We start from the raw sequence: 14,477 nt of genomic DNA on the forward strand, positions 1-14,477 counted from the left end.
TCCATGAATAGCAATATCCGACGTATTTCTCCTAAGCGGTAAAGTGTGCCAGCGATTTTGTTTGTGAAAGGAGTCTCCTGCATCGCGACGAGGACATGTTCTATCTCGAGAGCTGAACTTGCTACTTGGTGGATCTTTGAGGTGATATCCTGCTTCATGCTCTGGAGGACGACCAGTGCCGTCCCAAAACTTTACGAGGCTTAAAGCCTGTCAAGATATGTGGCCCTTATAAATAAAATTGTTAATAAATGAAATGGTTTTGGTATTGCTCGAATTAGGGACAAGAAAATCCAACTTATTTTTCTAAACCATTTAAGCAACGTACAATTTTGGTTAGTGTGGCCTATATTTTGGTTAGTGTGGCCTATATTTCATTTTTATATTTGTGGCCTGAAGCCAATGCTTCACCTGCCTTAAGGGAGGGACGGGCCTGAGGACGACGATTTGCCAGTTTGTTGCCTGGTCGGCTCCCTGAACCGTAGGGTTGTTTATCTAAAAAGTCACCTTCGCGTTGTCTTCGGCTTGTTGTCTTGGACTCGTCCTCATTAGAAGCAGGTCGCGTGACGGCTGCGGCTATGACATCAAGGCGATTGTTTATTACTTTGTTTGCAGTGTCTTGTTAAGTAAGAGGCTCCATCATATCTTTCATCATGGCTATTATGGTGTCAGGGTAACCCCCTTGCAGGTGAGATCGTCTCCGGACGCATTTCGTTCTAATTACCCCACGATGGCGTCAATTGTTAAATATGAATTCGGAAAGTAGGCTTGATTTCGATGGTAAGTTATTTAAAAGCGTTTATTGATCGATGAAGAGGTGGATACAAGGGGAAAGGCGATGAAACTGTAAAGAATTTATGCAACTCGGCAAGAACATAGTAAATTATGAAAATTGTAATCGTGTGCCTAGTTGCTCATGTGTGTGAATTCCTATTTGCGTCTCCGGTCTTCTCTATTTATAGCAGATTTTTTTTCTTATTTCCTCCAAGTCGGCATCAATGGTTATGTCTATACAATGCAACTAGTATGCTACCAACTTGCTACTAGCAATCGCCTTGAATTAGTGTGTATGTCGTTGACAATCAGAGATGTTACCAATGGTTTAGCAACAATGTCGGCTTCTACTTCCTCTCCCTTTACCGGGTTGGTTGCTGCTTCTGAGGTTTTGCAACAGCGTACGTCTCCAGTGAAACCTTACTATCACTATATTGTTGGCCACCTAACTAGAGGGCTTGTCTTTCAATTTCATCTTCTTAGAGACACAGACTGTGGAGTGGAGGCTTGAGCTGCGTAGTCAAGTTTCTTTAGCCTTAATTCTTGCTAAACCATTGCCATCCTTCTTCAGATTTGGCATTGCGTGTTTCTCTGATTTTGATTAAAAAGTTAAGGAGTCTTTTCTTTTTATTGTGCTCACGGTTTACAGAGGTTCAAGAGGAAGTAGTACAGCCTCAAAGTGATGATGTTGCCCTTTTTGATAAGCCAGTCTTACCATTTTTGCGATCATTTTTAATAGAATTATGATTAATTAATTTCCAAATAAAAACTAAATTAATTTTAAATCATTTCTCTATTTTAAATCTCATTTTCTTCAAATCAATCATTCAATATCCCCTTCTTAAATAAACAAGAATAATTAGGAAAAGTATTTTCTCTTTACCAGCACAGTCAAAGTTAATATCTAACAGCCACATCGTTCTGACATGCTCCATCAATATAGTATTATAATTACAGCTCGCACTCTCTCCGCAAGAGCCGAGTGTACAACGCATGTCCGAGTAAAGTTATAATAATCAGCCGGCCAAATTCTTCGACTGCGTGCGAAGCAATACATATCAAACGTCAATACTCAAATCAAATCTTCTAAAAAGATCGTGTTTTAATAAAAAACGTGCGTCAGTTCTATGACTTATAAGAACTCAGACTTTCGACCAAAAAGAGAAATTAGACTCTTGTCCTTCGAAGAAGAATCTCATGGAAACATTAACTATGGCAATCCCCGAATCTCTCATGAAAGATAATTACTTTATTCCGGTGGATAATTCGCCGGAGAAGGCGGAGGAGAACGGTTATGTTCAGGATAAACCTAGTTTTACGTCTTCCTCTGCTAAGAAAACTTCTGGTATTACTTTCTCTCGTCTGATAAATCTTTACGTGATGCATGTTTCCTTTTCATGTTTGATTTACATTGTTTATCATTCGTCCATGTGATTTATATTAGGGATATATTATCCACATCGGAAATTTTAATGAACATATAAAGAGTTAGGTCTAACATGGTATCAGAGCCCATATCCTAAATACGCTAAACTCCTAATTAATATTAAAACTCGATCGAGTAAAAATGTCCTAAAGTTCCGAGATTTCTGGTTGATAAGAACCATCATCTCGAAGAAAGGAATTAGGGATATATATCCCACATCGAGAATTCTAAGAGACATTAAGTAATATATAAAAGGTTACGGTCAATCCCCTAATCACCAATTGATTTTAAGTTGGAAACCTATAATAAACATGAATCTTACGCTTTACAAACCGTATCAATTTAGTTGTTCACCTATGTGTATTTACATGTATATACTATATACACCATTTCGTACGAGAAAACGAAATGTTTGTACACATGCATTGGCAAATGAACCATTGGCGTAGTTTTATCATATAAAATCGTATATAATGGTTTCTCGAATAATCTTTCTACTTTACTGACCAAAACTCGGTTTGACGTATGTGTTGATTTTATATGTGCAGAATCGCCAGTAAAGGAGAATTTGACTCCATCGGCTACACCAACGACAGCCCCAAGTGAAATTTCGCCAAGTGTAACTCAAATGAAATATCGTTGGTCGTTTTCCTCTTCTAAGAGAAGCTTCGGTACTTATTTTCATGATAACATTTCCTTATAACTTGACCGTGTTCGATGTGATTGATACAGACCAACCTTTTTATTTCTTTGAATTGATACGGTTAATAGTTTGAAAATATCATGTTTCTAGTAAGGCAATATACAAGTAATTCTATTTAAAAAGCAGTCTGTCATTGATTTTGTTTCCATGAATATGTTTTTTTCAATTTGTCCATAATATCAAGTCATGTTCTTAAATGGTTTTGTTCAATCATTGATTTGGTTCCCGTTAAAATAGAGAGATTTATTCCACTAATGGCTGCTTAAATAATGATCCAAATCCTCAATAAGGTTAAGATTTTTTTTGAAATACACACTTTTTATATATATAGAAGTTGGGTGTCATTGTTAATTTCTAGTTGTAATTTGATGGGTTCCTGGTCTTTTGGTCTATTCCATTTCTTTTCTTCGAGAACATGGAGTGTTTTTAGTGATGTTAGAATTGTGTTCCAAGGTGAGAGTTTCAAAGCGTGATTTCTTACACTTGAAATGTCATTTTCTTCTTAAGAAGTCTTGATAGTTTGTAAATTGTTCTAATGTAACAGGAAGTAGTAAAGATGAAGCCTTCTTTGATACAAATCAATGGTTACAATCCGATTCTGAAGATGATTTCTTCAGCGTCAATGGAGGTACGTTGACTATCACATTTGTCTCTGATAGTATTAGAATTTCAAATGCCAGTTTTCCCTTATCAATACATAATTAATTTGGTTTCTTTAAAATTCACGTCAAAGATGTTAGAACAACTCAACAACATATTAGATTTGTGTAACGCTGAGCGAAATAACTTCTTCTTCCTTTTTTGAGAAAGGACATAAGCGAAATAATTTTCGTTAATAAGTTTCAGTAAACTTAAGATTTGAGCTGTTGATTGTGCAGAGTTCACTCCTTCACGTGGAAACACTCCAAAGTGTAGTTTTTCAGATAAACATCCTCGTTTCCACAACCCTTTGTTCGAAGAAGAGAAGCCTCGAGCAGCATCGTTTTCATATGCTCCAGCACCACGAAGGAAGAAACTAGCCGAGCTTTTCAGAGAGAGTGTAAGAGAACAACGAGAAGTAATTTTTGAAGAATCATTAGAAAGTCAAAGTGAAGAAAGTAAAAAATCATCTGGTGATAACTCTGGTGAGCTCGATGTCATTGAAGATTCTGAAAAGGATAAATCTATGAATAACCATCATCGATGTCTTCCTAGATTATCTGCTTTAAAGGGAAATTTAATGGAGAAGAGAAAGAAGAAGAAGAAAAAAATTCGTATGACATAACACTGAAATTTTGAATCCCTTTTTATTTAGAGTGAATTAGCCCAATATCATATAAGAAGTAGCAAATTAGGCAAATGCCTATGACACAAAAGTTGTGGGGATCCAACATAGAGAAAATGTCAAAACTGACCTTATGTCTATAAAAAAGAGATCACGACAAAACCGGTGATAATAGGTCATAAGCTAAATGATATAAAAAGTAATTAGCGAAAAGCAATAGATCTCTCTCTCTTTCTTCCCTCTATTATTTTTGAGAGAGAGGGAATTGCGTTATTTCCCATGCTTGATCAATCTGGTGAGGTTTTCAACCCGTATATTAGGTTTGTCTTCGGCAATGTCTTGTCTGGTTTTGTTTTTTTTTTATTTGTTTTTTTTTAGTTTCTCTGAATCAACCTCGCTTCTCTTTTAGAAAGGTTTCAATCGGATCAAAATCTTAGATCGATTTGTTTCATCCTGCCCTCTCTGTTAGGGTTCAATCATCTTCAAGCTTTTGATTTGCATGCAAGGATTTGAGACTTTCGTTTGCTTTTATTTGTTTGATTCGATTGGTTCTGGGTTTGATGTTCTGAAGCGTTGTTTTTGATTTCGTCTGTGCTGAATCAAGCTATTGTGGAAGCCAAATTCTCTCTGTCGCGTTTTCCTGTCTCCGGTATGTTTTCGGTGGAATACCGATTAGACCGTCCGGCAACGGCTTACCTTTGGGTAAATCAAGCAAATTTAGCAAAAAGTTAGCATGTTTTTGGGTTTAGGTTAGCAAACAAAAATCTAAGGTAACCAGCTTTAAAAAGTAATAACCGCTAAAAAGAATGTTAAATAGATATTCTAGAATTTTTAGCATGTATATCGGAAGATTATTGCATATGCTAAAAAAGTTATTAACAAACTAAAGGAAACTTTGCACTGGTCCTGTGTTAAAATATTAAATTAGTTAGCAAATATTGGTGTCGAAGATTTGTTAGATATGTTAGCGCGTTAAATAAAGTATTGTAAGCTATACCGTTTAGTGACCGTGTAACACTTTTTTATGCAGGTGTAGCGTCAACTCTCAACTGCTAACGGGGTTTGTCTATAAAAGGAAGCCAACAAGCAAACTCTCACCATAAAAAGCTGTCTAGTTAACAAAACCAATACCACTCCTCCGTTTCTGTGTATTGATTGTAGACTTTGTAGTTACAGAATCTTGTTTCGTGATATTTTATTAATACTAGTTACAGAAGCTGTCTAGTTAACTAAAATATTAGTTTGCTCCATTGTCATTGTGGCCAATTATTTAAGTTAACATCTTTGAATCGTTTGTAGCCGGCTAAGAATAATACTGGATGAGTATATTTAAAGTTAGCTATGGAGTGTCATCGCTACAAAAAGGAAGTTGATAAGGGAGAACAAGGATTCGTTATTATATATAGATAAATCAGTACAAAAAGGGACACAAACATCATTGACTGTCCAAACAAAACATGGTGTCTGCAATCTTTCTGAATAGAAGCTAAGTACAGTCGTAGCAATGTAGGTAGTGTGGAGTGTATTGTTGCTAATATTAGTATTTCAAAATCCAAATATAAATTTGGACGATTCTGAAACTAACGAGGATGTCTTTCCATGTCTTCTCCACCTGTATTATCGGTCCCATCACCCTCACGGATTTCTTCAGCCTCACGATTGTCGGTAACTGGAATCTGAAACATTTACATGAATAGCAATGTTAAAAAAAATAAAAACAAGAAAATGTGTTGCAATTTGTAGAGTTCAAACAAAACATAATGAGAGCAATATTTATAAATAGAAGCTAAGAAAATTCATAGCAAGGTAGTGAGCAAAAGTATGTTGCTAACATGAGCAAATTAAAATCCAAACAAAACGGGAAACAAACGTCTTTGGCAGATCAAACAAAACATAGTGTGCAATCTTTATGAATAAAAGCTAAGTACATTCGTAGCAATTTATTATGGAGTGCATTGTTGCTAATATTAGTATGCCAAAATCCAAATATAAATATGGATAATTCTGGAGAAAAGGAGGATGGCTTACCATGTCTTCTCCACCTGTATTGTCGGTCCGTCACCTTCAATTGTGAGAATCTAACCGGTTTGCCAGCAAATAGAAACCGAAATTCGTGCTTCTTCGCCACCTTCAATTGTGGGGATAACAGGAACCGACCAAACCGGCCAGAAAACGAGGGTTTGTCTGCAATTTCGACAAGCTTTCCGAACTGGGTCTCCCTGATAGTCTGAGCTTCATCTGGTTCGAGGGCGTTGAGAATTTTCCGAATGCATGTAGGTTTGTGGTAAGGAGTAACGCCGACAGGTTCATCGCCTAGCGCAAACATTCTAGGAGGAAACGGGGGCGGAGAGGGAGGTTCATTGCTTCCATCCATCTGAATTTATTTTTGAATTGAAGTATAAAATTGGGATCTAATTTAAAATGGTTGAATTGAAGTAGAACAATGGATCAACAGAACTTAATATAAAAGGGGATGAAGTGAGAGACTTTTGATATGCACAACTACGAAGCCAATAACCGAGTTTCGATAACCGAAAAAATCTACGTGCCTGACACAAAAAAGGTAACGTGTTGGATTGGGTAATAAAAAATAAATAATTAAAGAAGTAAATTATATTACAAGAACAGTAGGTAACCGGTTGATGTGAGTATGAAGTGAGCAAGGTTAGAAATGTAAAACTAACACCTCCTGACATCCTCGATAATGTAAATAGTGCATTTACCTAATTAGCGTATATGTCTTGTGTGTACGGTGCAATTTCTCTTTTATTTATGATAAAAAATGTGAAAACTTCAGCTCTAAATAATTTTATTCTGGTTATATATTCTTGCTGATTTGCTATGATGAATAACACGACAAAAAAATTATTTCGAGGAAGAGAAGTTTTGTACGATTTTAATGTTAGTTTTTAATCATTTGCTGGTCAAATTTGTATTGGCTAAAGTTTATTTTTTTGGGGTTTAGATTAGTGGCACCGGCAATTCTAATCAAAATTGTTGATTTTTTGAGAAAATTATATATTATTGAGTCATTTGGGGTGTATATACAAAATAATTAGGTATCCATGCAAAATTTAAAAAGTATTTGCAAAAGTGCTAAGAGAAATGGGGTAAAATTACAAATCAGTTTTTAAATATCTAACTATACATGTTCGAAACAAAATAATAAGAAAATTAATACAAGATCGTATGTCAAATATCAGGATACTACAGAATACAAATCCTTAAAGAAAAAGCTTGGGCCATCAGTGGTCACAGGTCACAAAGGGAACAACACCACCCCTGGTCAAAGACGCCGGAGTCGGAAAAGGGAATTCCCAATATGGAATTTTGAGAAAGTTGTTTATGAAACAGGTTAAAGGGTGTGTCGGAAAGTACACAAAACATGAGATTGGTGAGTGCGTTGGGAGAATCTGGTGGTTCCGGCAGTTCAAGCGGTGAGAGCTTCAAGCGGCACAAGAGGAGACCAACACGTCGGTGGATCAGGAGGAGGACGGAAACGCACCGGAAGACGAAGACACGATGAAAGAGAAGAGAGCCCCACCCCCATGAAACTGGGTAACTTATTCAAGGGGAAGAGGGCTGAGCAAATGAATGGAAGCTGCGGAGGAGATCCATGGAGATGTCTCACTTAGGGCAGTGAGTCAATTCGAAAAAGATGGAAAGAAATTGCAGGTTCTTGAAGACAGTTAAGGTTTTCTATTCTTCTCATGTTGTTCTTTTTTTTTTTTTTTTTTGTCACTGAAATTATATTAAGTAATGCTGAAAAAGGTTTAATGGGCCTGGCCCATATTCATTACAGACAAATGGAGAGACGCTTTAGCTAACTGATCGCAGATAATGTTTTTCGATCTTGGAACATGAAAAAAAGAGATAGAGGCGAAAGCAGTTGAGATTGATCTGATGTCGGAAACGATACCAATAATCTCTTTTCTCTGCGATAAACCGTTGATTGCTCCAAGGAGCGTTGTGCAGTCGGTGTAGACTTTAAGATCGGAGATCTCGAGTTCTACTGCCTTTGATAGAGCTTCTCTCACCGCCAGGGCTTCCGCCACAAGAGGTGATCCGATGAAATCCTTCACAAGGGTGCCTTTCATCGTGATTGGAAGGGAGGACCCAGAGAGAGTCCATGCTAATCCAGCTTTCTTCCTGTCTTTATCCCACGCCGCATCTGTGTTACATGTAACCGTCGTTCGAAGTTGGTGGCTCGTCGGGGCTGATGTCGTCTCTGTCTCAGGCTGTTGATGTGAGGTAAGTGCTGTGGGTTTTTGTTGAGCCAAGTTCCATTCCTTTGCTGATGCTAGACCCTTTGTTGCTGTTTCTTCAGGGGTGAAGGTTCTATTCTCAAAAACCAGAGCATTCCTTGATGTCCAAATCGCCCAACAGATCCAGGGGAGGACGTTACCAGTGATACCTGACGGGGGAAGACAGATCGCTTCACGGAACTTTGTGATCACGGTCGTGAAGCTTTCGTCAGCGGCTATGTGAACCGCTCTAGCTAGAGGTATGCAGCTCCACACCTTTTTGGCGTATGGGCAAGTGAAAAAGATATGAGCTTTTGTTTCTCTTTCTTTACATCTGACGCAATTTACCTCTGATCCCATCCCTCGTTTCTGAAGGTTCTCACCGATGGGAAGCGCATTTTGTATAATGGACCACAAGAACATCTTCATCTTAGGGGAGGAAATGCTCTTCCAGACATCTTTTCCCCAGTCAAATTCTCCTGCATTTGTTTGTGGTGATTGACCCAAGGGTCTCGCTGCTACAGAGTTATAGCCTGATCTCGTCGAGTAGACTCCGGAGGGTAGGGGAGCCAGACGACTGTGTCTTCCACTCCTCGCTTACTTGGTTGAAGGCATTGGATTTGTGTGGCCAGACCAGGTAACACTTCTTCGATTCGCTTTGTATTCCATTCGAGATCCGAGGTTAATAGGTCAGCCACCGTTATATCTTGTACTTCTTCTGGAACCGGTCCATAGGGTTTTATCTGAGTGTCGAGAGAAATCCACGAGTCTCTCCATACATTTGTAGTGTTCCCATTCCCTATGGCCTTTTCCAAATTGCCTAGTAGTAGGTCTCTTCCCGCAATGATTCTCCTCCAGCCATGAGAGCAAGAGCTAGATGCTGAGACTTTTAGGAAGCTTTGTTTATGGCAGTACTTCCCCACTAGGATTCGTGCAAGTAAACAGTTAGGGGTAGTCATTATTCTCCAAGCTATCTTGGCAAGTAGAGCTTGATTGAATAATTGTATGTCTCTGAAACCTAAGCCTCCACTGCTCTTTGGTTGAGTAAGCTTATCCCAAGCTACCCAGCACATCTTCTTTTTTCCTTGCGGTCCATCCCACCAGAATCTCGTCAAAACTGATTGTATCCTTTTGCACAAACTTACAGGGAGCAGGAAGCAGGACATGGTATATGTCGGTGTTGCTGTGAGGACAGACTTCAGCATTGTGAGTTTACCTGCTTTGGACAAGAATCTAGTGGAGAGACTCAAAGCTGTCTGACGAATCCTATCCACCAGTGATGTAAAGAGGTCTTTTTTCCTTCTCCCGAAGTGTTCAGGTAAGCCCAAATATTTTCCCACCCCACCTTCCTTCCTTATTCCGAGAATTGATTGTGCTTCTTCTTTGACTGTGGAAGGTGTTTTGGATGAGAAGGTGATCGATGATTTGCTCTTGTTGATCTGTTGTCCAGACGCCTTCCCGTACTTAGAGAGGATCTCCACCAGAGTGTTGCAATTCTTGACCGAGGAATGACAGAAGAACATGTTATCATCTGCAAAAAGCAGATGATTGATTCTTGGGCATCCTCTAGCTACTCATTCTTCGCTGCATTTTTACAGAGACCTGACAGGACCTCCCCACACAGGATGAACAGGTAAGGAGACATTAATTCACCCTGTCGAATTCCTCTAAAAGGTCGCACTTCTCCATAGCTTGTGTCATTTACTAGATATGAATAGGTCACCGTAGTAACGCATTGCATAATCCAGTTTGTCCATATATCATGAAACCCGAGTCGCTTTAGGACCTTAGCTATGAAGTGCCACTCTATTCTGTCATAAGCTTTAGACATGTCGGTTTTTACAGTCATAGTACATCTCTTCTCAGCCTTCGATGCCTTTAGGAAATGTAGAACCTCGTGGGTGATAAGTACATTGTCTGAGATTGCCCTTGCCGGAATAAACGCTGATTGATGTTCAGAAATAATCGAGCTTAGCATTGGTTTAAGTCGTAGTGAAAGCAAATTAGAGATGATCTTGAAAAAGACGTTGCATAGTGCTATAGGGCGATACTCTTCCACCTTGGATGCTGTTTGGATCTTTGGTATCAATCTGACAAAAGTTTTGTTCATCGATGATGGCAGGTACCCTGTGATGAAGAACAGTTGAATTTCTCTTGTCACAGCATCCCCTACTGTTTCCCAGTTTGACTGGAAAAAACTAGCTGAGAACCCATCTGGTCCCGGGGCCTTGTCAGGATGAATAGCAAAGGTAGCCTTTTTAATTTCGCTGAAGGAAGGGATGCCAATGAGTTTCTCATTCTGTTCTTGTGTGACACAGGGTTGAAGAGCTTCATCCACTGTATTCTCCTCTTCCATATTGCTAGCTGTGAAGAGGGTGGAGTAGAACTTACAAATAACCTCCGATATTTGCTTTTCTTCATAGACAGGTATGCCATTTTCATCTTCAATAACTGTCAATCTATTTCTAGCTTTTCTCCCTTTAGTAACAGCATGAAAATAACCAGAATTTGAGTCTCCAAGCATTAACCACAGCTGTCTACTTCTCTGTTTCCAGAACTCTTCTTCAGATTTATAAGCTAGGAGAAGCTTTTTGTTAATGTCATGGATCCACATCTCGTCCGCTATTGGGTTCGACATTGCTTCCTCTAGTTGCAGTTTGAGCAGATCGAGAGCCTTCCTACTATTCGCCTGGTGGTTTCTACTCCATCTGCAGATTGCCCTTCTGCATAAATTAAGTCTTTCCTCAACTTGGAGGTTATGTGCTCCCAGCCACACATCATTGATTAGTTGTTTCACGTCAGCATTTTCCTTGAGTCTTCTGTCGTACCTAAACAGTTTGTTGCCTTTTCTCCTTGTAGCATCCAGGTAGGATATGAGTGGTCGATGATCTGAACCCTCATATTTCAGATAGTTGCTTCTGCAGCTGGGGAAGAGTTCAATCCACTCACTGTTGCTGATCGATCTATCAAGTCTGCATTGGACCAGGTGTGTATATCTCTGACCCCTCCATGACAGGAAACTGCCTGAATGTTTTAGGTCGAATAGATCATTGTGAGATAAGAAAGATCTAAAGGCACAAAAAGTACCCTCCGCTCTGTCTGGTCCTCCACACTTCTCGCTATTATCAACAATCTCATTGAAGTCGCCTGTTAAGAACCATGGTTCCCCCTGATTGGTCTGTAGGGTAGATAGTTCATCCCAAACTGCACATCGTTTGGTATGATCCGGTTCCCCATATACGAATGTAGCATGAAAGCTGATGCCTTTATGAACAATTGTAGTGTCTAAGTAGTTTTTCGACGCCTTTAACACAGTTAAGTTTATGTCAGGTTTCCAGGTGAGGAAGAGACCTCCACTTCCTGGTGATTCGGGCGCCACTACATAGTACTGGTCTGGGTGAAGCCATTGTAGTTTCTCCAAAACTACATCAGTGGGGTTTTTTAGTTTCCATGAGGAAGAAGATGTCAGGAGAGTTACGTCTGTGTATCTCCTTCAGGCGCTGGATTGTAATGGGATTCCCCAACCCATTACAATTCCAGCTAGCTACGACTAAGGAGCCGGGTGTCGAGAGGCCCGAAAATCCGAGCTTCCCTTGGTCCTTGCAGGGATGAGATTGATAGGTGGGTTCGTGTTCCTACTCTTCGCCAAGTTTGACGGTCCTATACCAGCCGATTTGTCCTTGTTTGCCTTCTTATGAGTTGCTGAGTTGGCTTTCTTGGAAGGGCCTGCTCCTCTAGCTGGTGAGTTTTGGATCTGTGAGATATTTCGTTTCCTTGAGCTAGTTCCCCTCAATATATTGGGGCTACTTCCTGCCATTCTTGCTTTAGCTGGTCTTCGTACCCTTCTTCTAACTTTGTTTTGGAATTCTTTAAGAGTTTCCTCCTCTTGTGATTGTTCCACAGGCTCTTGTTGATCTCGGGTTTCTTGCTCTGGCTCTAAAGAGGGACTGACAACAATCGACTTCAGCTTTGTAGGCCCTTCAGTTGACCTGCTTGGCGTTATTTCCACTTCACTGTGATGAGGATTCATTCCCGTATTTTCTCCTTCTCCATTGTGTCCTCCCCTGATCAGAGGGCTGTGGGGTGTTGAGGGGTCTCGGGAGAAACCCTCATTCAGATGAAAGTTCTGGTTAGGTGGAGGGGTGTTTGGGTTACTTTCATCCCTCAAGAAGTGTGGGATCATGGCATGTTTGCGAGTCTCCGCCTCAATGATAGCTGCTGCCCATTCTTCTGTTTGACCCAAAGCATCTCCCTGGAGTACTCTTTGCCTTCTAGCCACTGCTTCTGCTGGATCAGGACAACTTAAGTACAGTCTAGTCGCCTCGTGTAAGTCCTCCATTACATCCTCCATTGATGGAATTTGCGTCGCATTTACGTTTGTCTGTAATGTGACAGGTGCTCTGGTGTTGTGGGGTACTTGCTGTTGTTGTTCGGCCTCGAGAGTGGGTTTCTCCCCCTGTTCCATGGGCTGCTTGGCCCTCCATTGGCCTTGGCTCCTTTGAGAGAAAAGGTCTCGTCCTCTTCTTGCCTCTCTGTAGTTTATCTGTCTACTGTGAGTATACTGGGGAGAAGAATGCTGTTCAGGCTCCTCATCTAGTGGCTTCTGGCCCCAGCTGGACTTAGATGGATTCATTGTGTTCGTAGTGGGTGCTGGTGGGGGAGCACCCGTCTGGCGTGTGCTTACTCTATCCCCAAAGGGCCTCCCATGTCTATCAACCCTTGCCTTGAAGACAAAGTGGTCAGTTTCTCCTTTCTCATTGCTCTTTTCCTGTTCTCTCTTCTCCAATTGATGAGCGCTAGAAATTGTTGTCTCATAGCGGTTCTCCTCTGATGCTTGTTTGGATATTTGGTTCCAGGTGATTTCTTCATCACGTTTCTGTGGGCAGTTTCTTCTGGAGTGCAAGAGCGAGAAGCAGTGTGAACAGTGGTACTCTAGTCTCTCATACTCCAGTGTGACATATGTCTCTTCCCCTGAATCGAACTCGATAATCAGCTCCTTGACCAGGGGTTTCAGTCCATCAACTGACACTTGCACCCTGGCTGTTGTCTTTGTCAGTTCATGGTTCTCAAGGGTTCCCAATTCCTGGCCTACCCTGCAGACCATGTCATCTTGCCAATAGTGGAGCGGGAGACCTTTGATTCTGATCCAGAAAGGGATCATGGATGGAAAGGAGTTGGATATCACCGGTTCCCACCTCTGGAGTATGACCATCCAGTAAGCAAAGTGGTAGGGTCTGTTGTTTAGGACTCGTCTTATGTCTTCTTCTCTTTCAAACCTGAACTGGAAGCGATTGTTTCCCAGATCTGAGCCTACTGCTCTACCTTGCAGGTTCCATTTACGCGGGAGGGCTGGGATGAGGGCCCACATCTTCTGTTCATGCGGGTTGGTAAGCCGTCCGATCAGAGTGAGGGCATTGTCTTTGATTAGCGCTGAGGTATCAATGCTGGGGGCCTTGATTCTCTTAACTTTGTTGTTTTGTCCCGCACTCATCTGTTGTTTTCCTTTTTCCGCCATTGAGTATCTCATTGCCATTGTAGTGGATTGTTAGTAACCCCGCTGCTGGAGGAGTTAGGAGTCGACTCCTAGCACCCGTAAACTATGGTTGAGATGCTCTAAAGCTTAAGATACTTGAAAGTAAGTTGTAGGAGCGAGTGAGAACTTTTGTGGAAGTAGGGTAGTTAGTGATCTGAAGTTGTTTCGTCGCTGTTGTGTATCTTGAAACAGGTTTCAGCTTGTGGATATGATTCTGGATCGAGATTGTGGTTTGTATGAGGATGGAAGGAACTTCTCGGAGGATGCTACTTCGAGATAAGGAATAGGGCTTCCACGATGGAACTTTGAAAAGACCAGTGGAAACTTTCCTTCTGTGGAAAGAAAGTGTAAGGTCACTTTCAAGCTATTGACCGCTGGACCTCCGAGTGCGCCTCACCTTGAGAATAGTGCCTGGGAGAGAAATCTGACCAGTACCCGGATCGTTTTTTGATAAGATAATGTCTGTCAATTGGGAATCAACTTCAGAAGGAGGTAAGAACTCGTAAAGTTTTTCTGACAAAACCAAGAGACATTTT

The 14,477-nt window shown here is 40.6% G+C and overlaps 3 protein-coding genes and 1 long non-coding RNA gene across 4 annotated transcripts; 2 read left to right on the top strand and 2 right to left on the bottom strand.

Annotated features, from left to right (window-relative positions):
* The first annotated feature begins 1,983 nt into the window (after positions 1-1,983).
* On the top strand, positions 1,984-5,401 carry LOC103864032 (uncharacterized protein At3g27210). The gene is made up of 5 exons (XM_033289345.1): positions 1,984-2,116; positions 2,746-2,868; positions 3,445-3,528; positions 3,779-4,459; positions 5,195-5,401. The coding sequence occupies exons 1-4, from the start codon at positions 1,984-1,986 to the stop codon at positions 4,162-4,164; spliced, it is 726 nt and encodes a 241-aa protein (XP_033145236.1). The 3' UTR covers positions 4,165-4,459; positions 5,195-5,401.
* On the bottom strand, positions 4,576-13,989 carry LOC117133476. Its single transcript, XM_033289789.1, has 2 exons — positions 6,193-13,989; positions 4,576-5,840 (listed from the first exon to the last, which is right to left on the bottom strand). Exon 1 carries the CDS (start codon positions 13,939-13,941, stop codon positions 11,959-11,961), a length of 1,983 nt encoding a protein of 660 aa, XP_033145680.1. The 5' UTR covers positions 13,942-13,989; the 3' UTR covers positions 4,576-5,840; positions 6,193-11,958.
* On the bottom strand, positions 7,938-8,837 carry LOC117133344. Its single transcript, XM_033289346.1, has one exon. It carries the CDS (start codon positions 8,835-8,837, stop codon positions 7,938-7,940), a length of 900 nt encoding a protein of 299 aa, XP_033145237.1.
* On the top strand, positions 13,033-14,223 carry LOC117133497. The gene is made up of 6 exons (XR_004457347.1): positions 13,033-13,146; positions 13,265-13,335; positions 13,465-13,635; positions 13,738-13,843; positions 13,947-14,043; positions 14,134-14,223. It is a non-coding gene; the product is annotated as an uncharacterized LOC117133497 (long non-coding RNA).
* Positions 14,224-14,477: the final 254 nt, after the last annotated feature.

Source organism: Brassica rapa, chromosome A04, assembly GCF_000309985.2.
Source record: "Brassica rapa cultivar Chiifu-401-42 chromosome A04, CAAS_Brap_v3.01, whole genome shotgun sequence".
Classification (NCBI taxonomy): Eukaryota; Viridiplantae; Streptophyta; class Magnoliopsida; order Brassicales; family Brassicaceae; genus Brassica; species Brassica rapa.